Source organism: Bombina bombina, chromosome 4 (assembly GCF_027579735.1).
Source record: "Bombina bombina isolate aBomBom1 chromosome 4, aBomBom1.pri, whole genome shotgun sequence".
NCBI classification, from domain to species: Eukaryota; Metazoa; Chordata; class Amphibia; order Anura; family Bombinatoridae; genus Bombina; species Bombina bombina.
Genome location: NC_069502.1, coordinates 905,265,327 through 905,287,116, shown reverse-complemented (window position 1 = coordinate 905,287,116; position 21,790 = coordinate 905,265,327). Strand labels below are relative to the sequence as shown.

The window sequence follows — 21,790 nt, the reverse complement described above, 5'->3', positions numbered from 1 at the left end:
TCAATGAGTTTCTGGACTCCTGACAGACCCTTGCATCTTTCATCCAGTGCTGCACTGACGATTCTGGATTCTGAGTCATGGGGAAAGCAAAAGAATTGTCAAAGGATATGTGGGAAAAGGTAGTTGAACTGTATAAAACAGGAAAGGGATATAAAAAGATATCCAAGGAATTGAGACTGCAAATCAGCAGTGTTCAAACTCTAATACAGAAGTGGAAAATGAGGGGTTCTGTTGAAACCAAACCACGGTCAGATAGACCAACTAAAATTTCAGCCACAACTGCCAGGAAAATTGTTCGGGATGCAAAGACAAATGCACAATTAACTTCAGGTGAAATACAGGACATATGGTGTTGCTGTTTCAAGATGCACAATAAGGAGGCACTTGAAGAAATATGGGCTGCATGGTCGAGTCGCCAGAAGAAAGCCATTACTACTCAAATACCTCAAAGTATCCCACTTACAATACACCAAACAGCACAGAGACAAGCCTCAAACCTTCTGGCACAAAGTCATTTGGAGTGATGAGACCAAAATTGAGCTTTTTGGCCACAACCATAAACTCTACATTTGGAGAGGAGTCAACAAGGCCTATGATGAAAGGTACACCATTCCTACTGTGAAACACGGAGGTGGATCGCTGATGTTTTGGGGATGTGTGAGCTACAAAGGCACAAGAAATTTGGTCAGAATTGATGGCAAAATTAATGCAGTATTTTATCAAACAGAACACCTAATTTTTCAATTCTTGATTAGAGTTTGAACCCTACTGATTTGCAACTTGTGTGCATGTTATCAGGCCAAAATCAACAGGGTATGTAAACCTTTGATCAGGGTCATTTGGGTAGTTTCTGTTGTCATTATGATTTAAAAAGAGTAAACACAGTTGATTGATAATAAATGGCTTCAGCCAAAAAATTTTTGTGTTATCATTCATATTCTCTGAAAAATGGCCAAGAAATCATAAATTCCGCCAGGGTATGTAAACTTATGAGCACAACTGTGTATATATATATATATATATATATATATATATATATATATATTTATGTGTTTATATATGTCTGTAAATACATATTGTAATCCAGCACCTACTCTTGGTGCCTGGTTTCAAGGAAATACTGTAGCACGGTCCTCTAGGGTATAAAATGACACAGCCATTTAATTAAAAACAGGTGAGAAAAATACCTTCCTCATTTATCACGTTCAGATATGTGTAAACTAAGGAGTGGAACATTGGCCCGCCCTCTCTCCAATGTTCCACCACCAGGGACCCATAAATACAGCAGCTTAATTCGTAGCCACATTTTATATAATACAATTCCCTGGGGTTTTAGAAATGAATTACACATTTTAACATAGTAGGAGAAATATAAACCTGGTCACTCACAATTCCCTGTTCTCTCTCACACATCCTCCCCCCCCCCCCCCCACGCAGACCTATTGTGGTGAGCTGCCTCAGACCATAAACAATGAACTCGAGAGACAGACCATCTGCATTACCTTGTTCTTTACCAGCCCTATGCTCTATAGTATAATTAAAAGGTTGAAGACTAAGGAACCACCTGATCACTCTGGTATTTTTCTCCTTGTTCTGCCTCATCCATGATAATGGTGCATGGTCAGTAACCAGTCTAAACTGTCTCCCAAGCAGGTAATATCTCAAGGTTTCCAAAGCCCATTTGATGGCTAAACATTCTTTCTCTACTATGGAGTATGGAAATTCATTTTTACTTAAATACATAACACATAATACATAACTTAATACATAACTTCTCCCCTATACACTTGAGAAAGTACTGCTCCCAAACCCATATCAGATGCATCAGTCTGTACTACAATTTTTTAGAGAAATCTGGAGTCATCATTACTGGGTCAGCACACAATGCCTTTTTTAAAACACAAAATGCATGCTCTGCTTCAGGGTTCCATTTCACCATTACCAAACCTTTAGCTTTAGTAAGCTCTATCAAAGGGTTAGCAATAGAAGCAAAATTAGGGATGAACCTGTGAGAATATCCTGTTATCCCCAGAAATGCCCTTACTTGTCTCTTAGTCACAGGACATGGCCAACCTGAAATAGCCTCAACTTTACTCTGTTGTGGTTTAAGGAGCCCCCGACCTATTGTGTAACCCAAGTTTTTTTGCCTCTTCTAATCCTAGAGAGCATTTTTCAGGGTTGGCAGTTACCCCTGCAGCCCACAGTGCATCCACAACAGCCTGAACAAGGGAAATATGTGTTTCCATTCAGCACTGTGAATTACCACATCATCCAGATAGGCAGCTGCATATGCTCTATAAGGTTTAAGAATTTTATCTATCATACGCTGAAAGGTGGCTGGAGCACCATACAAACCAAATGGCAACACTTTATATTGAAATAGGCCCTCAGGTGTAGAAAATGCTGTTTTATCTTTTGTACTGTCTGTCAGTGGGACCTGCCAGTAACCTTTAGTCAGATCTAAGGTGCTTAGATACCTAGATCTACCTAATCTCTCTATTAGCTCGTCCACTCGAGGCATAGGGGAAGCGTTAAATTTGGAAATATAATTCAGCTTGCAAAAATCCTTACAAAACCTTATTTCACCATTCGGCTTAGGCACCAAAACAATTGGGTTGCTCCACTCACTTTGTGAAACCTCTATTACTCCCAACTTGAGTATCTTTTTGACCTCCACACTAACTGCCTCTCTCCTGGCCTCAGGTATTCGGTATGGCTTCAAATTAATTCTTTTCCCAGGTTCTGTAATTATATCATGCATGATTACATTTGTTCTCCCTAGTATTGGGGAAAAAAATCATCTCTGTTTTTAGACACAAATTCTCTCACTTCCTGCTTCTGATGGGGAGCTAGCATGATGGGGAGCTAGCGTCTCTGCTATATATACCTCAGGATTTTTCTTAACTGTAGCATGAGTAAATGTATCTTTTATTATTGTCAAGACCTCTCTGTCTACCCACGGTTTAAGTAGATTTATGTGATAGATCTGTTCTGGTTTTCTTATACCAGGTTGACTCACTTTATAATTAACATTATTGACCTGCTCAATAATCTCATACAGACCTTGCCAACTTGCCAGAAATTTACCTTCAACTGTAGTTACCAGAACTAGAACTCTATCTCCAGGTTGGAAAACCCTTAGCCTAGCATTCTTCTTATAACTGGCTTTCTGAACTCTCTGTGCTTTCTGCATATTTTTCCTTACTATTGGCTTTATAGCTTCCATTCTTTCTTGCATTTGTGCTACATGCTCTATAACACTACGGTGGAGTGTATTTTCCTGCTCCCATGTTTCTTTTGCAATGTCAAGTATTCCCCTGAGATGCCTACCATATAACAATTCCCAGTAATTTCCATCCTTTTCTACCACTTTACGTAACATGCTTTTTAGAGTTTTATTAAACCTCTCAACCAACCCATCAGTTTGGGGGTTATACACAGATGTTTTTAGTTGTTTAATTTTAAGAAGTTTACATAACTGTTTCACAATTTTGGACATAAAAGGGGTTCCCTGATCCATAAGGATCTCCTTTTGTATGCCCACCCTGCTGAACATCATCATTAACTCCTTAGCAATATTCTTAGAGAAGGTATTCCGCAAAGGAATTGCCTCAGGTTAGCGGGTAGCATAGTCCACCACAACTAAAATACACTCATGCCCCCTAGCAGACTTTAGTAAAGGCCCTACCAAATCCATTGCTATTCGCTCAAAATGAACCTCTATAACAGGAAGAGGCATTAGTGGATTGTGGTAACCTTTAAATGGAGACTTCAACGGACATTCTGGGCAGGATTTACAAAATCTCTCTATTGAAATTAAAATACCAGGCCAATAAAATCGTGCAAGAACTCTTTCTCTGGTCTTTTCAATACCAAGGTGCCCCCCCTAGCTCATGACTATGGGCTAATTTCAAAACGGTATTTCTATAAGACTTGGGAACGAATAATTGCTCCACCTTTTCAACCCCTTTCTTTTCTGCTCTATAAAGCAGGTTATTTTTCACCTTAAAATAAGGAAAACATAATTGTTATTCAGGATATATGACAGTGCCTTCAATTACTTGTACATTTTCCCTCGCCACTATCAGAGTTGGGTCCTCCCATTGGGCAGCTCGGAAATCACCAGAATTAATCCCTAGATCCTCAAGTTCTATGTCTTCTCTAGAAGCATTACTCTCAGGGGTTTCTGCCTCATTGCCCAGACACACCAGAGGTGCCTCCTGCACAGTGTCTGGTTCCTAATCAATATTGGCGAATGGAAAAATGGTTTCCATTTCCTTCACCTCCTGTAACTTCCCAGGATTAATCCCATGACCTACTGAAGGTTTCTCCCACACTTGACAAAAGTGATAAAAGTCTCTCCCCAATACTATATCATAGGGCAACACAGGTACTGCCCCTACACAACACTTAACTGTACAAATATCTGATAATTTTAACCTCAGCTGTAGGGTATGAGTGTGTGTCCCCATGTATACAGACAATATCAAGCATTTGATCTCTATCTAACTTTTCTGGCTGAAGCAAAACACTTTTTATTAGAGTAACTTCACTCCCTGAATCAAGGAGCGCTTGTACACTCTTACCCTCCACATTCACAGACCTTAAATGACTAGAACACATAGCCCTGTAAACAACAAATGTTGGTGCAGGTTAACATTGTACTATGTCTGTCCCTTGCACCCATATTGCATTGCATAGGCTCCTCCCCCTTTGTACAGTTACATGCAATATGCCCTAACTCTTGGCATTTAAAACACCTAATTTGTTCATCAGTTTAGCCTCTTGGCCATAATGGTTTCCTAGGGAGCCATTTCCCACCATAGTCATTTTGTTCCTGGTTAGGAATAGATCTGTGTCCTTCTGTTTTTCCACTTGTTTTTTTTATAAGGCAGCTTTGATTTAGTTTGAGGATCATTGCTGTGCAATTCCTTAGCAGTCAAATATCTCTCAACCAGGCTCATTATTTCTTCTGGGTCTTTAGGATCCCCTTGACTGACCCACTGTTGAAGTCCAGATGGCAGATTCCTGAGAGATGGATCCATTACAACCATTTCTATTACTTTTGTGGCTGAATTAATGTCCGGCACAAGACATTTCTGAGCAAGTCTCAGCAGTTCATACATTTGTGCTCTTGTATGTTTTACCATCTCAAACACCCAATTATTAAATCTTTGGGCCCGAATTGCAGATGTTACTCCCAAACGTGTTAGAATTTCAGTTTTTAATTTTTTTATAGTCTTGAGCTTGGCTGTGAGACAAATCCTCATATGCTTTCTGGGCTTCTCCACTAAGACATGGTGCGAGTAGCCCTGCCCACTGTTCAGGTGGCCACTGTTCCCTGGCAGCAATCCTCTCAAATGTACAGCAATAGCTTGCACCAAAGCTTTCACCAGCAACTCCATTTTGTAAAAGTTCTCCTCTTAGAAGTAACAGGTAACACCACGGCAGGTATATGTTTAAAAGGCACAGTGTCACTTTTATTTCTAACAGTTTAAAGCAAAAGTTTTCTTAGTGCAGCTTGCAGAGAACTTTTATACCCACAGACCATATTTGTGCTATGCCCACATTCTACACCAAATTGTAATCCAGCACCTACTCCGTGTGCCTGGTTTCAAGGAAATTGCACGTTTCTGTAGGGTATAAAATGACACAGCCTTAATAAATTTAAAGGCAACTTTATTTTTCACTGTGCAAGTGTAATTCACAGCAATGTGTGTTTTATAACAACCAAACACACCCAAACCGACAAACAAAAACCTAGCTCAGTGTGAGCTCTTACTGACATAGTTTTACATCCCTTACTGCATCAAGGAAAACTAAACTAAACAAAACAGGCTGTTTTTAGCAAACTCACTTTTTATCAGCTTTTCTCAGCTCAGCTGCAAAGTGTTTCTCTCCAAGTCAGAAACACTCTGGAGGCGCTCTCTCTCTCTACCTAGCAGCTGGAGAATAAATTACCCTCATTAAATTAAACACAGGTGAGAAAAATACCTTCCTTACTTCTCATCTTCAGCTATGTGTAAACTGAGGAGTGGAACACTGGCCCGCCCTCTCTCCAATGTTCCACTCCAGGGACCCAAAAATACAACAGCTTAACTCCTAGGCACGTTTTATATAATACAATTCCCTGGGGTTTTAGAAATCAAATACACATTTTAAAAAAGTAGGAAAAATATAATCCTGGTCACTCACAATTCCCTGTTCTCTATCACAATATATACACATATAAATACATATGTACACACACACACACATATATACAGTATCTCACAAAAGTGAATATATCCAAATTGGGCCCAAAGTGTCAATATTTTGTGTGGCCATCATTATTTTCCAGCACTGGCTTAACCCTCTTGGGCATGGAGTTTACCAGAGCTTCACAGGTTGCCACAGGAGTCCTCTTCCACTCCTCCATGGCGACATCACGGAGCTGGTGGATGTTAGAGACCTTGCGCTCCCCCACCTTCCGTTTGAGGATGCCCCACAGATGCTCAATAGGGTTTAGGTCTGGAGACATGCTTGGCCAGTCCATCACCTTTACCTCATTGTCTTTAGCAAGGCAGTGGTCATCTTGGAGGTGTGTTTGGGGTCGTTATCATGTTGGAATATGGCCCTGCAGCCCAGTCTCCGAAGGGAAGGGATCATGCTCTGCTTCAGTATGTCACAGTACATGTTGGCATTCATGGTTCCCTCAAAGAACTGTAGCTCCACAGTGTCTGTAGAATTCATGCAGGCCCAGACTATGACACTACCATCACCATGCTTGACTGTAGGCAAGACACACTTGCCTTTGTACTCCTCACCTGGTTGCTGCTACACACGCTTGACACTATCTGAACCAAATAAGTTTATCTTGGTCTCATCGGACCATAGGACATGGTTCCAGTAATCCATGTCCTTAGTCTGCTTGTCTTCATCAAACTGTTTGCAGGCTTTCATGTGCATCATCTTTAGAAGAGGCTTCCTTCTGGCATGACAGCCTTGCAGACCAATTTGATGCAGTGTGTGGAGTATGGTCTGAGCACTGACAGGTTGACCCCCCACCCGTTCAACCTCTGCAGCAATGCTGGCAGCACTCATACGTCTATTTCCCAAAGACAACCTCTGGATATGATGCTGAGCATGTGCACTCAACTTCTGTGGTCGACCATGGCGAGGCCTGTTCAGAGTGGAACCTGTCCTGTGAAACCGCTGTATGGTCTTGCCCACCGTGCTGCAGCTCAGTTTCAGGGTCTTGGCAATCTTCTTATAGCCTAGGCCAACTTTATGTAGAGCAAGAATTCTTTTTTTCAGATCCTCAGAGAGTTCTTTACAATGATGTGCCATGTTGAACTTCCAGTGACCAGTATGAGAGAGTGTGAGAGCGATAACACCAAATTTAACACACCTGCTCCCCATTCACACCTGAGACCTTGTAACACTAATTAGTCACATGACACCAGGGAGGGAAAATGGCTAATTGGGGTGTACTAACTTTTGTTGCCAACGGTTTAGACATTAATGGCGGTGTGTTGAGTTATTTTGAGGGGATAGCAAATTTACACTGTTATACATGCTGTACACTCAGTACTTTACATTGTAGCAAAGTGTCATTTCTTCAGTGTTGTCACATGAAAAGATATAATAAAATATTTACAAAAATGTGAGGGGTGTAATTTTTCTTTCAAATAATTTGTATTAGTGTTATTATGAGTGTAACTGTACTGTTAAATATATTTTCAATGTGTTTTGTGCCACTGTTTTATCTCGCATAACAGTTAACCAGAGCTCTAAAGTCACACAAACCCAACATGTGTTAAATTCGATTGCGCTTAAGCGAACGTGTTTACTTTCAACCTGTAATACACGCCCAAAAAGTCGAGAAATACCCCACAATGCTTGCACGCTGCAGTTAGCACTACTCGTAATCTAGCCCTAAAATGGGAGAAAAGCACCTACTTTATAAAGCAGATCACTCTAACATAAGCAAAAGGAAAAATGAGACAACCTCATCAGCTCTGAAATAAAGAGACACAAGTGCAGGACGAGGTACTTCACATGCATATTCCACATACTTGGATAAACTTTAGGTAAAAAACTTGACCGTGCTGCTAGAATGCCACAGAATGACCATGCAAATAATAGCAAGCGGGTGACAACAAATTCCAATATATATTTATTCAAAAAAGACATGCCTGGCATGATTAAGGGATAAGGTCCCGAAATGTTGCCCTTTTTTGTCTTTTTTGAATAAATATATATTGGAATTTGCTGTCACCCGCTTGCTATTATTTGTATGGATTTTTGGGCTATGGCAGTGGCCCATGGGTGACTTGCAATACCGTGCTAGAGTGCTGAAATACCTGTATACAGAATGACCATGGCCAGTCCCTCATATACCCATTTATGTTAGATTTCATTATTGTTTTTCCTTGTTTTTGTTGCTTTTCCACTGTATATGCTTTTCCACTGTATATGTTAAAACACAATATAGGTGAAACAAGCTTTAATTAATTTGAAACATCATTTCACCTTTATGATGAGGCTCTTTATCAGCATAGCAATCATCTATGAATCTAGCCCATTAAAGTTGAAATACTCTTATTGAGTGATTTCTTCCCAAGATAGTGTTGCTGAGCATCTGTTCTCGCCCTTAGGGCAAAATGTAACAAAGATAGGAGGACAGGAGGGTACATCTTCACCCCTATCTGACCAGCTTCACGTCTAGCAAGCAGAAATACACTGCACGTATTTATCATTGCACACTACGGCTAGTGTGCAATGTAGTCCCCTGCTCACACGCAGCCAGGAAAAGTCTAGGGGGATTGACATATGCCACATAACAGGTGGTGTACTGGGTTGAGAAGCAGCGCTCTAATGGCCGCTGCTTCTTAAATCTTGGCTACAGATTCGCTTATGTGAACGCAGTCCAACACCTTGATAAATTTGGGCCTTAAAGTGGACCCAGAAGGTGGTGCTTTTAATATTAATTTCTCATCTAGAAACCTTGATAATATTTCAGTTTAATTATTTAGTAACAGTATTGGGTAACAGTAGTAGACAAAAACATATCTTTATATTTGGCATCATCTTTCACCAAAAAAAAACAATACAGTCATCTCTTGTCTATGAATATTTAACTTTTTTAGGTCATTTTCAAATTGGATGTATTTTTGTAATCAATAATGTAAGGCCATGAACCAGCATTTAAATAAATAAAATATAGACATGTACAGTATATAGACCTTTAAAGTCTACACTATGAAGACAAAATTAAAACAAAAAAAATCTTACCACGTGTACATTAGAATAAACGTGTGCTTCCTGATCTGAGGTGTCCTCACCAAGTCTAAAAAAGATGGAACTTGCTTTTCACCATAATCTTCATCTGCTGTTAGACCCTAAGTTAAAAGCAATACCAGAAATTAATTAGAGTGCACCTTAGAAACAAGGGTCATACTGTTTTCTGAAACTTTCGTATCACTGTGTAACAAGAAACAACAATTCAAGGTTCTTCAAACTTTTTTGCCCCAAGAGCCAGTGCAATAATACCACATACCTTATTGACCCTATTTTTTTGCTTGGTATGATTGTAATCAAACTTGAAAGTGTTTTACAAAGGTAATAACACACACAAACACACTCTCATACAAGACACACCCACCACACCTTTTCATACAACAAACACACCCCACACTCTCATGAAATACACACACATCACACACACACTCTCATATAACACACACACAAACACACTCTCATACAAGACACATCCACCACACCTTCTCATACAACAAACACACCACACACTCTCATGCCACACACACACTCTCATGAAATACACACACACTATCATATAACACACACACAAACACACTCTCATACAACTAACACACCACACCTTCTCATACAACGAACACACCACACACTCTCATGCAACACACACAATCTCATGAAATACACACACACACTCTCATATAACACACACATGACACACTCTCATACAACTAACACACAACACCTTCTCATACAACTAACACACCACACACTCTCATGCAACACACACAATCTCATGAAATACACACACACACTCTCATATAACACACACACATGACACACTCTCATACAACTAACACACCACACTTTCTCATACAACTAACACACCACACACTCTCTTGCAACACACACAATCTCATAAAATACACACACACACACACACTCTCATATAACACACACACACATGACACACACTCATACAACTAACACAGCACACCTTCTAATACAGCAAACACACCCCACACTCTCATGCAACACACACACTCTCATGAAATACACACACACATGACACACTCTCATACAACACACACACATATTCTTGTACAACACTCACAAACACACACCATACACAATCATATAACACACACACTTTCCTACAAAAACACACAATTCGCAACACAGTAAACATGGTATTGTGATCCAGTAATGGGTCCCTACCCGTGGTTTGAAGTTATTTATCTCCAGCTTCAAATATTAAGACCTAGAGGCCTATTTATCAAGCCATCAACCGCAAATACGCTGGAATTCCGCAGCGTAATTGTGGCGAGCTTTATTCCCCTTAGTTATCAAACCCTACAGCCCGGCAAAAGTAGAAATTTGTGATGTAACATACGATCCGCCAGTCACAGTCCGACACAGATCAATGCTTACGTCATTACAGATGTTCCGAATGCAAATTTGGCACTATCTGACTACTTTTGCTTGTTAACAAATATCTACCAGGTAGGCTCACCACTATTCTGGCCCAGCGTACCTGCTTTTCAATCCGCCGCCCTGGAGGTGGCGGATGCCATAGGAATCAATGTTCGCTGCTGCCCGATATCCCATTGATTCCTATGGGAGAATAAAGTTACATTTACACCTAACACCCTAACATGAACTCCGAGTCTAAACACCCCTAATATGCCACCCTGACACCGCTGCCACCTACATTATACTTATTAAACCCTATCCCGCCACTCCCAGACCCCGCCGCCACCTACATTATACTTATTAACCCCTAATCTGCCGCCCCCTACACCGCCGCCACCTACATTATACTTATTAACCCCTAATCTGCCGCCCCTACACCGCCACCACCTACATTATACTTATTAACCCCTAATCTGCTGCCCCAACACCGCCGCCCACCTACATTATACTTATTAACCCCTATTCTGCCGTCCCGACACCGCCGCCACCTAAATAAAAGTTATTAACCCCTATCCCGCCGCTCCCGGAGCCCACTGCAACTAGCTAAAGGTATTAACCCCTAAACCCCTGGCCTCCCACATCACTACCACTTACTAAACCTATTAGCCCCTAAACCACCAGCCCCCCACATCGCCATAAGCTAAATTAAACTATTAACCCCTAAACCTAACAACCCGCTAACTTTATATTAAATATTAACTCATCCCTATCTTTTAATAAATTTAAACTTACCTTTAGAATTAAATTAAACTATATTAAACTAATAATTAACCTACCCTAACTATTATACTAAAATTACATTAAACTATATTAAACGAATAATTAATATACCCTAACTGTTATACTAAAATGACATTAAACTATATTAAATTAATAATTAATCTACCCTAACTGTTATACTAAATAACATTAAACTATATTAATTAAAATATTAATTAACCTACCCTAACTATTATACTAAATTACATTAAACTATATTAAACTAATAATTAATCTACCCTAACTGTTATACTAAAATTACATTAAACTACAAATTTAATTAATTATCGCCTAGATTACGAGTTCTGCGTTAGCCTTAAAAAGCAGCGTTAAGGGGTCCTAACGCTGCTTTTTAACGCCCGCTGGTATTACGAGTATGGCAGGTGCAGGTGTACCGCTCACTTTTCTTCCGCGACTTTTGGCTACCGCAAATCCCCTTACGTCAATTGCGTATCCTATCTTTTTAAGGGGATTTGCCTAACGCCGGTATTACAAGTCTTGGAAGAAGTGAGCGGTACAGCCTCTATCTCCAAGACTCCTACCGCATAAAAAAGTCAGTAGTTAAGAGTTTTATGGGCTAACGCCGGAACATAAAGCTCTTAACTACAGTGCTACAAAGTACACTAACACCCATAAACTACCTATTAACCCCTAAACCGAGGCCCCCCCACATTGCAAACACTATAATAAAATTATTTAACCCCTAATTTGCCGACCGGACACCGCCGCCACCTACATTATAGCTATCAACCCCTAATCTGCTGTCCCTAACATTGCCGACACCTATATTATATTTATTAACCCCTAATCTGCCCCCCCAACATAGCCACCATCTACCTACACTTATTAACCCCTAATCTGCCGACCCAACATCGCCGCCACTATAATAAATGTATTAACCACTAAACTGCCGCAATCCCACCTCGCAAACACTATAATAAATGTTATTAACCCCTAATCTGCCCCCCCCAACGTCGCCACCACCTACCTACAATTATTAACCCCTAATCTACCGCCCCCAACGCCGCAGCTACTATAATAAAGTTATTAACCCCTAAACCGAAGTCTAACCCTAACCCTAACACCTCCCTAAGTTAAATATAATTTAAATAAAACAAAATAAATTTACTATAATTAAATAAATTATTCCTATTTAAAAATAAATACTTACCTATAAAATAAACCATAAGATAGCTACAATATAACTAATAGTTACATTGTAGCTATTTTAGGATTTATATTTATTTTACAGGCAACTTTGTATTTATTTTAACTAAGTACAATAGCTATTAAATAGTTAATAACTATGTAATAGCTACCTAGTTAAAATAAGTACAAAAGTACCTGTAAAATAAATCCTAACCTAAATTACAAATACACCTAACACTACACTATCAATAAATTAATTAAATAAATTAACTACAATGATTTAAACTAAAATACAATTAAATAAACTAAACTATATTACAAAAAAACAAAAACTAAATTACAAAAAATAAAAAAATATTACAAGAATTTTAATCTAATTACACCTAATCTAAGCCCCCTAATAAAATAAAAAAAATCCCCCCAAAATAATAAAATTCCCTACCCTATACTAAATTACAAAGTAATCAGCTCTTTTACCAGCCCTTATAAGGGCTTTTTGTGGGGCATTGCCGATTGGGGCAGAAGAGGTCCTTCATCCAGCAGAAGTCTTCATCCAAGCGGCATCCCTATCCCTCTATCCCTATCCCTTTATCCCTATCCCTCTATACCCTATCCCTCTATACCCTATCCCTCTATCCCTATCCCTCTATCTCTATCCCTCTATCCTATCCCTCTATCCCTATCCCTCTATCCCTATCCCTCTATCCCTATACTTCTCTCCCTATCCCTCTATTCCTATCCCTTTATCTCTATCCCTCTATCCCTATCCCTCTATCCCTATCCCTCTATCTCTATCCCTCTTTCCCTATCCCTATCCCTATACCTCTATCCCTATCCCTCTGTCCATCTATCCCTATCCATCTATCCCTATCCATCTATCCCTCTATCATCCATCTATCCCTCTATCCCTATCCCTCTATCCCTATCCCTCTATCCTTCTATCCATATACCTCTATACATCTATCTCTATCCCTCTGGATGCTAATACATGTATATTACAAACATGGCTTGCCAAAACTGAACTGCATCATGCAAGTTTTCAACTATTATGCCTTTTTTAACAATCATTATTTACTAATATTTTATATCCTGTCCTAGTTCTCTCCTCACATCTGTGGGATATTACCCTTATGGCCCCTATACTCTCTCCCCTGATGTGCATTCGCCACTTTTACAGTCTGCCTGGCTATGTCATTTGTGGAGACAGACCCCCATTCTCAACTCTGCAGACCACTTTGTAGTCTTCCACAAGTTATACTTCACTTCATTTATTGTCACCACCATAAAGTGAGGTTAGAACCAATTAGTAGGGAAGGTGATACATTATATAGCAATGCGTTATGATCCCTTGCCTTGCTTTGTTTCTATTTGTTTTTCATGCTCCCTAACCATGTTGTCTTTTAAATGTAATTTTTGTAGCCTAGGTGCCTTTTCAGCCGCTGCAGTTTTCCAGCTTCGCTGTCTCCCTTATCTCGGCAACCTTCTCACATGTCTCGCTCCCGCCCTCCCAGGGATGGGCCGCCCACGCGCCACCCTCCCACGATCAGGACCACCGCTGCCCAATGCAGAGAGGGACACAGAGTGTTTTGGTACCTCTGCAAGACTATTTCTGCCCTACCCCACTTGTGTGGCATGCAGAAATAGTGCAATCTCACTACTTTTAGCGAGATCATGGCAGAGGTCCATAAGGGCTAAATGACCACGCTTTTCTCGTGCAATCTCTACTGCGCATCGGCGCTGGTCATTAAGCGGTTAAAGCGAAGAATGTTTGTCTCGCGCAGTCTCTATTGCACATGACTGCATCGGACAAACATACCTGGCCTTTTATAATATAGAATGTATAGGAATATATATTATATATATATTTAAAATAAAAATAACATATTACTGTACGTAAAAAACATGAATGTTACATATGTACAGTAAATACACAGTAAAACATATAAATACATACATAACTACATCTGTACACACATATTTACATGTATATATATATACGCATACATACACATATATTTAGACATGTATATGTGTGCATATATACTTTATAGCTCTTTGCCGTCATATACCATATACTTTTAACCTTTATAACTTTATTTTTAATATTTATATGAATAATTTTTATCAGATAGTGTTTATATGAGTAACTAATTTTAAATGTAGTTATGCTGTTTTTAGTGCAAATTTTTTTTTAACACACTACCCTTTACGCAAGGATTTCAGTCAAGCTTACCCAACAACATGTTTACTTTCACCTTGTAATACGAATGCTCTTTTCGATGCAAAAGTCGCTATCAACCCTTATATGGGTTGGGATTTCAATTAGACAGCTATTTTATACACAAAAATATACCTAAAGGAGCAATGTCCCATATATTTTATACTCTGCATCTGGAAAAACAAATCAATGGAAATACATTACAGCACTCCATCCCTTTAAATTGAAACATGGCTTTGATCTTACCATGGACAAATCGATTCATGCTATATGACTGGGTATATGGTAAAGGTATCTAAAGTGTGACTTTCTAATTACAGGTAGCCCTCAGTTTACGCCGGGGTTAGGTTCCAGAAGGAATGGTTGTAAATTGAAGCCGTTGTAAATTGAAACCCAGTTTATAATGTAAGTCAATGGGAAGTGAGGGAGATAGTTTCCATGACCCTCTCACAATTGTCATAAGTAACTCCTAATACGTTATTTTTAAAGCTTTGAAATGAAGACTTTAAATGCTAAACAGCATTATAAACCTAATAAAATAACCACACAACACAGAATATATAAGTAAACTAAGTTAAATGAACAAAAACATTTGCTAAACAGCATTATAAACCTAATAAAATAATCACACAACACAGACTTTACTTGCATTTTTCTGCAAACAGTTATTTCTATGCATTCCAATCTGGACTGATTTATAGACAGGAAGATCTTGTTCCTTTGAAATCTTCTCGATAGCTCAGGTCTGGTTAAACTGATTAATTTCAGATTGCTTTGCTTTGCTGCAACACAAGCGGACAGCTTCACCTACTGGCTATTTTAATAAATGCACTGCTTCTCAATGCTTTTCAATAGCAGTCACATGACTGGAAAAAAAGGTTGTTATTCTGAAACGGTGTAAATTGAACAGTTGTAAAACTAGGGCCACCTGTATAGGTTTACCACACAGATGTCATAAAGTGCACATAAAATACCTCTAAAGTCTCTGGTATTGGCTTTTTATTTTTCTTGGCAATAGACTGGATAATCACTTTGGCTTCTGCTTTTCTGTTTTGCGAAATTAGCCATCGAGGTGATTCTGGGACACACCTGTGAAAAGAGAATGGAATGTTAACAACTTACATAGAGCCAGATTACAAGTGGAGCATTATTTAACATTTTTAAATTTGCCTGTTTACAGGTGCACGTTAAATAACCAGTCATTACAAGTGACTGGTTAATGCTCCTGTGAGCTCGCAATTTCACTTTGCGCTAAGCACAATTAACCAGAGGTCAGACCTCTGGTTAATGATAAAAAGTTGCCTCAATTGCCCCTAAAATAAAGTGGACAGTGCTTTAAAGTAAATAAAAAAATATAACTACACAAAGCAGTTATAATGGGCTGAAGTGAGTGATGTGGGTTGTTTAAAAAAAAGTGCCTTTACAGAGAGGTGAATGGGGATTGTATTTTTACTCTTTTATATATATATATATATATGTTAATATGTGTATATCTGTATATATATATGTATGTGTATATATGTTAATATGTGTATATCTGTATATATATATGTATGTGTATATATATATAAATATATAAAGATTTTATTTGCAAATTATGGTGGAAAATAAGTATTTGGTCACCTACAAACAAGCAAGATTGCTGGCTCTCACAGACCTGTATCTTCTTCTTTAAGAGGTTCCTCTGTCCTCCACTCATTACCTGTATTAATGGCACCTGTTTGAACTTGTTATCAGTATAAAAGACACCTGTCCACAACCTCCAACAGTCACACTCCAAACTCCACTATGGTGAAGACCAAAGAACTGTCGAAGGACACCAGAAACAAAATTGTAGACCTGCACCAGGCTGGGAAGACTGAATCTGCAATAGGCAAGCAGCTTGGTGTGAAGAAATCAACTGTGGGAGCAATAATTAGAAAATGGAAGACATACAAGACCACTGATAATCTCCCTCGATCTGGGGCTCCACACAAGATCTCACCTCATGGGGTCAAAATGATCACAAGAACGGTGAGCAAACATCCCAGAACCACACGGGGGGACCTAGTGAATGACCTGCAGAGAGCTGGGACCAATGTAACAAAGGCTACCATCAGTAACACACTACGCCGCCAGGGACTCAGATCCTGCAGTGCCAGACGTGTCCCCCTGCTTAAGCCAGTACATGTCCGGGCCTGTCTGAAGTATGCTAGAGAGCATTTGGATGATCTAGAAGTGGATTGGGAGAATGTCATATGGTCAGATGAAACCAAAGTAGAACTGTTTGGTAGAAACACAACTTGTCGTGTTTAGAGGAGAGAGAACACCATACCTACTGTGAAGCATGGGGGTGGCATCATCATGCTTTGGGGCTGTTTCTCTGCAAAGGGAACAGGACGACTGATCCATGTACATGAAAGAATGAATGGGGCCATGTATCGTGAGATTTTGAGTGCAAACCTCCTTCCATCAGCAAGGGCATTGAAGATGAAACGTGGCTGGGTCTTTCAGCATGACAATGATCCCAAACTCACTACCCCGGCAACGAAGGAGTGGCTTCGTAAGAAGCATTTCAAGGTCCTGGAGTGGCCTAGCCAGTCTCCAGATCTCAACCCCATAGAAAACCTTTGGAGGGAGTTGAAAATCTGTGTTGCCCAGCGACAGCCCCAAAACATCACTGCTCTAGAGGAGATCTGCATGCAGGAATGGGTCAACATACCAGCAACAGTGTGTGACAACCTTGTGAAGACTTACAGAAAATGTTTGACCTCTATCATTGCCAACAAAGGATATATAACAAAGTATTGAGATAAACTTTTGATATTGACCAAATACTTATTTTCCACCATCATTTGCAAATAAAGTCTTTCCAAATCAGACAATGTGATTATCTGGATTTGTTTCCACATTTTTTCTCTCATAGTTGAGGTATACCTATGATGAAAATTACAGGCCTCTCTCATCTTCTTAAGTGGGAGAACTTGCACATTTGGTGGCTGACTAAATTCTTTTTTTCCCCACTGTATATGTGTTAATATGTGTATATAGACATATAAACACCTAAATATATATGTATATATTCAAATACATATATATTTTCATTCTGCTGCCCAACGCTGCCTGAATTGCCCCCTGCTCTGCGCTAGGTGGTTTGTTGTGTTTCAGACCATTTAAACGCAAGGCTTCCAGGCAATGCAAACGTGAGGTCACATTCGCATTGCGCCTGACTTGTAATACCAGTGCACATTTACGTGCACTGGTATTACTGTTTGGAGCGCAAATATCGTGCTTGAGAAAGCGCAATATTGCGCTCAATTTGTAATCTAGCCCATAGTCATTAGGAAAAAGCCATTGCTAAAACTAAAAACTAGAAAGTATAATAAGATTATTAAATTCTGCTTTGTTGGACTTGATGACCTTAACTATGATTTCTGGGAAGCTACAATTTGAACTAGTCTGTCTCTTGACCATACTACAATCATGAGCATTTTCCTGGTACTTCTCCCCACACAGCTATACCTTGGGAGTCTAGGTGGAGTAGTGGGGCAAAGCTGAACAAACCCCTAGCTTTTCATTATATATGCCAATTAAACTGCCCTCCTTATACTTCCGCACCTTGGGAAAGGGAACTGAAGACCCTGCGGGGTGCCTGAGGGGGATAGAAGTTACCAAAAACCAATCCACTGTGTGACCCTGTTTGAATTATATATAAACATTCTGGTTCAGTGGCACTGGGCCATTACTAAGCTACATAAAGTTTTCAGGAGTTATTCTTACAGATATTGGAGAGGTTGTGCAGGGCCCGAGGTATGAGCAAGCATCCAGAGCATTTAATATATATATATCCTTCTAGTACATAGTGCTATGTATACAAATCCAATCTAGTTGTCCCCAGATGTTTAATGTACTTAAACTCATTAAACCTATGGAGCAGTATGACTTGAATTTACTGGAAAAGATAGATATTTTTGTTGCAATTTAGCACATATGGAATGAAAATGAGTTCCTGAAACTTAATAACTAACCATATGAACATTTTCAGACACCCATATACTCTTTCAATTTGTGTGTTAGAGGCATATAGGGTACTGAAACTTTGCAAGTAGTAGTGGTGCTACTGATCTTGAATGGGGAGGTCCATGTAATTGAAGCAATTAGAGGGAGAGAGGCATGGATTGAGAGTAGGTTTGAGGAAGCATAGAGATAGATAGAGAAAGAGAGACAGAAGATAGCTAGATAGATAGATAGATAGATAGATAGATAGATAGATGGATGATAAATAGATAGATGTGTGTGTTTAATTAATATAAGTGTTTTACAGTAATTTATGGGATATAATATATTTAAGGGATATCACAAGGTGTATGTATATGTGTATATATATATATATATATATATATACATTAAAAAATATAGTTTGAGTCATTTTTTCTTCTTTCTTTTTTCCATACACCTGCGGTTGGAGTACCTCCAGTTTAGTACACAAGTGAAATCAAGGGTGTATTGAATGCCCTATACAAGTCTATTAGGCAAGGGATTTAGTTTGGCCGTGCTATCCCACCATCAGATGTTACGCCAAGAATTAAACTCCAGCACTAACATTTTATGTTATATTATGGCAGTAAAATTGGGAGCGCTAGACATATTAATGCTTCTTAGCACTAACATTTTTATACTCGTAATCTTGGTCTATATATGTTATATGCATTACTAACTGTACTCATATGTTGCAAAAAATGTTGATGTGTTGCTACAAGATGAGAAGTATATTGCAGCTATCGTAGTGTCTGGTTGCTATGTTGTGTGTGTGCTAGAAAAAGTGCTGCAAAGTTTAATATTAATTCCTATTTTCTTGCATTTGGGTGCAATGTTAGGTCAGGATACTGTGCTACAATAGACACTTAGAAGTTTTTGGAGCTGGATCAACGCACAGTGCTTTACTGTAAGGTTTGTACTTAGTGACAGGATGCTGCGTTGTGTTAATGTTGCTACAATGCTTTAGGGAGGCGACATGAAGACCTTGATTATGATAATGATTTGCAATCTTATATGTGATTCTTGTACACTGGATAATAATATGCAGTACTATCAGGTCACAGTTTTTGATACAGTGGTCTAGCTTAATGTCATACAAAATTTTAGCAGTGATGTTGTTTGTGAAGTCATGTGATAACATAAAATATCCTTGCATTTTTTGGCTTTTGTATTTATGACTTAGAAATTAAAACACTGGTTTTAGCAAATTTTTTAACATAATATGGGGCTGGTTTATCATGTTCGGGCGAACATTGATAAATGCCGAAAGCATTGTCGTGTGAAATGCTTGTGAAATACTGCCCCCTGCACATTCACGGCCAATCGGCCGCTAGCAGGGAATGTCAATCATCCTGATCGTATCCGAACGGGATGATTGCTGTCCGCGACTTCGGAGATGGTGGACGAGTTAAGGACCAGCGGTCTTAAGACTGCTGCATCCTAACTTATGTTTCCAGCGAGCCTTAAGGCTATCACGGAAACTGCTGCATTCGCAGCATCATAAATCAGCCCCTATGTGTAAACGTTTGGATTATTTTTCATTAAAGGCAAGTAATTAAAGTAATTGCAACTGTTTCTACATACATGCATACTTATTTATATAATTGGTTCTAGGCAAAAACTGTTTGATGGTTTTTTAAAGGGACAGTCTAGTCCAAAATAAACTTTCATGATTCAGATAGGGCATGTACTTTTAAACAATTTTCCAATTTACTTTGATCACCAGTTTTGCTTTGTTGTCTAGGTATTCTTAGTTGGAAGCTAAACCTAGGAGGTTCATATGCTAATTTCTAAGCCATTGAAGGCCGCCTCTTCTCTCAGGGCATTTTGACAGTTTTTCACCACTAGAGGGTGTTAGTTCCATGTGTGTCATATAGATAACACTGTTCTCACGCACGTGGAGTTCCTAGGAGCCAGTACTAACTTACGCCTAGATTTAGAGTTTTGTCGGTAACGACCCGCGTAGCTAACGCTGGCTTTTTTCTGGCCGCACCTTTTAAATAACTCTGGTATTGAGAGTTCACAGAATGGCTGCGTTAGGCTCCAAAAAGGGAGCGTACAGGCATATTTACCGCCACCGCAACTCTCAATACCAGAGTTGCTTACGGACGCGGCAAGCTTAAAAAACGTGCTCGTGCACGATTCCCCCATAGAAAACAATGGGGCTGTTTGAGCTGAAAAAAAACCTAACACCTGCAAAAAAGCTGCGTTCAGCTCCTAACGCAGCACCATTGTTTGCTATGGGGAAACACTTCCTACGTCTGCACCTAACACTCTAACATGTACCCAGAGTCTAAACACCCCTAACCTTACACTTATTAACCCCTAATCTGCCGCCCCCGCTATCGCTGACTCCTGCATATTATTTTTAACCCCTAATCTGCCGCTCCGTACACCCCCGCCACCTACATTATCCCTATATACCCCTAATCTGCTGCCCTAACATCGCCGACCCCTATATTATATTTATTAACCCCTAATCTGCCGCCCCCAACGTCGCCTCCACCTAACTACACTTATTAACCCCTAATCTACCGACCGGACCTGAGCGCAACTATAATAAATGTATTAACCCCTAATCCGCCTCACTCCCGCCTCAATAACCCTATAATAAATAGTATTAACCCCTAATCTGCCCTCCCTAACATTGCCGACACCTAGCTTCAAGTATTAACCCCTAATCTGCCGACAGGAGCTCACCGCTATTCTAAAAAATGTATTAACCCCTAAAGCTAAGTCTAACCCTAACACTAACACCCCCCTAAATTAAATATAAATTAAATCTAACGAAATAAATTAACTCTTATTAAATAAATTATTCCTATTTAAAGCTAAATACTTACCTGTAAAATAAATCCTAATATAGCTACAATATAAATTATAATTATATTATAGCTATTTTAGGATTTATATTTA

General features: G+C 39.3%; 1 protein-coding gene across 1 annotated transcript in view; it reads right to left on the bottom strand.

Annotated features, from left to right (window-relative positions):
• The window catches only part of SLC22A2 (solute carrier family 22 member 2), a 106,122-nt gene that overhangs the window by 29,064 nt on the left and 55,268 nt on the right, over nucleotides 1-21,790 (bottom strand). Inside the window, exons 5-6 of the mRNA XM_053709276.1 lie at nucleotides 15,832-15,946; nucleotides 9,277-9,383 (exon numbers count right to left, since the gene is read on the bottom strand). Coding sequence (XP_053565251.1) covers nucleotides 9,277-9,383; nucleotides 15,832-15,946 — 222 coding nt within the window. The remainder of the gene's footprint in view (nucleotides 1-9,276; nucleotides 9,384-15,831; nucleotides 15,947-21,790) is intronic.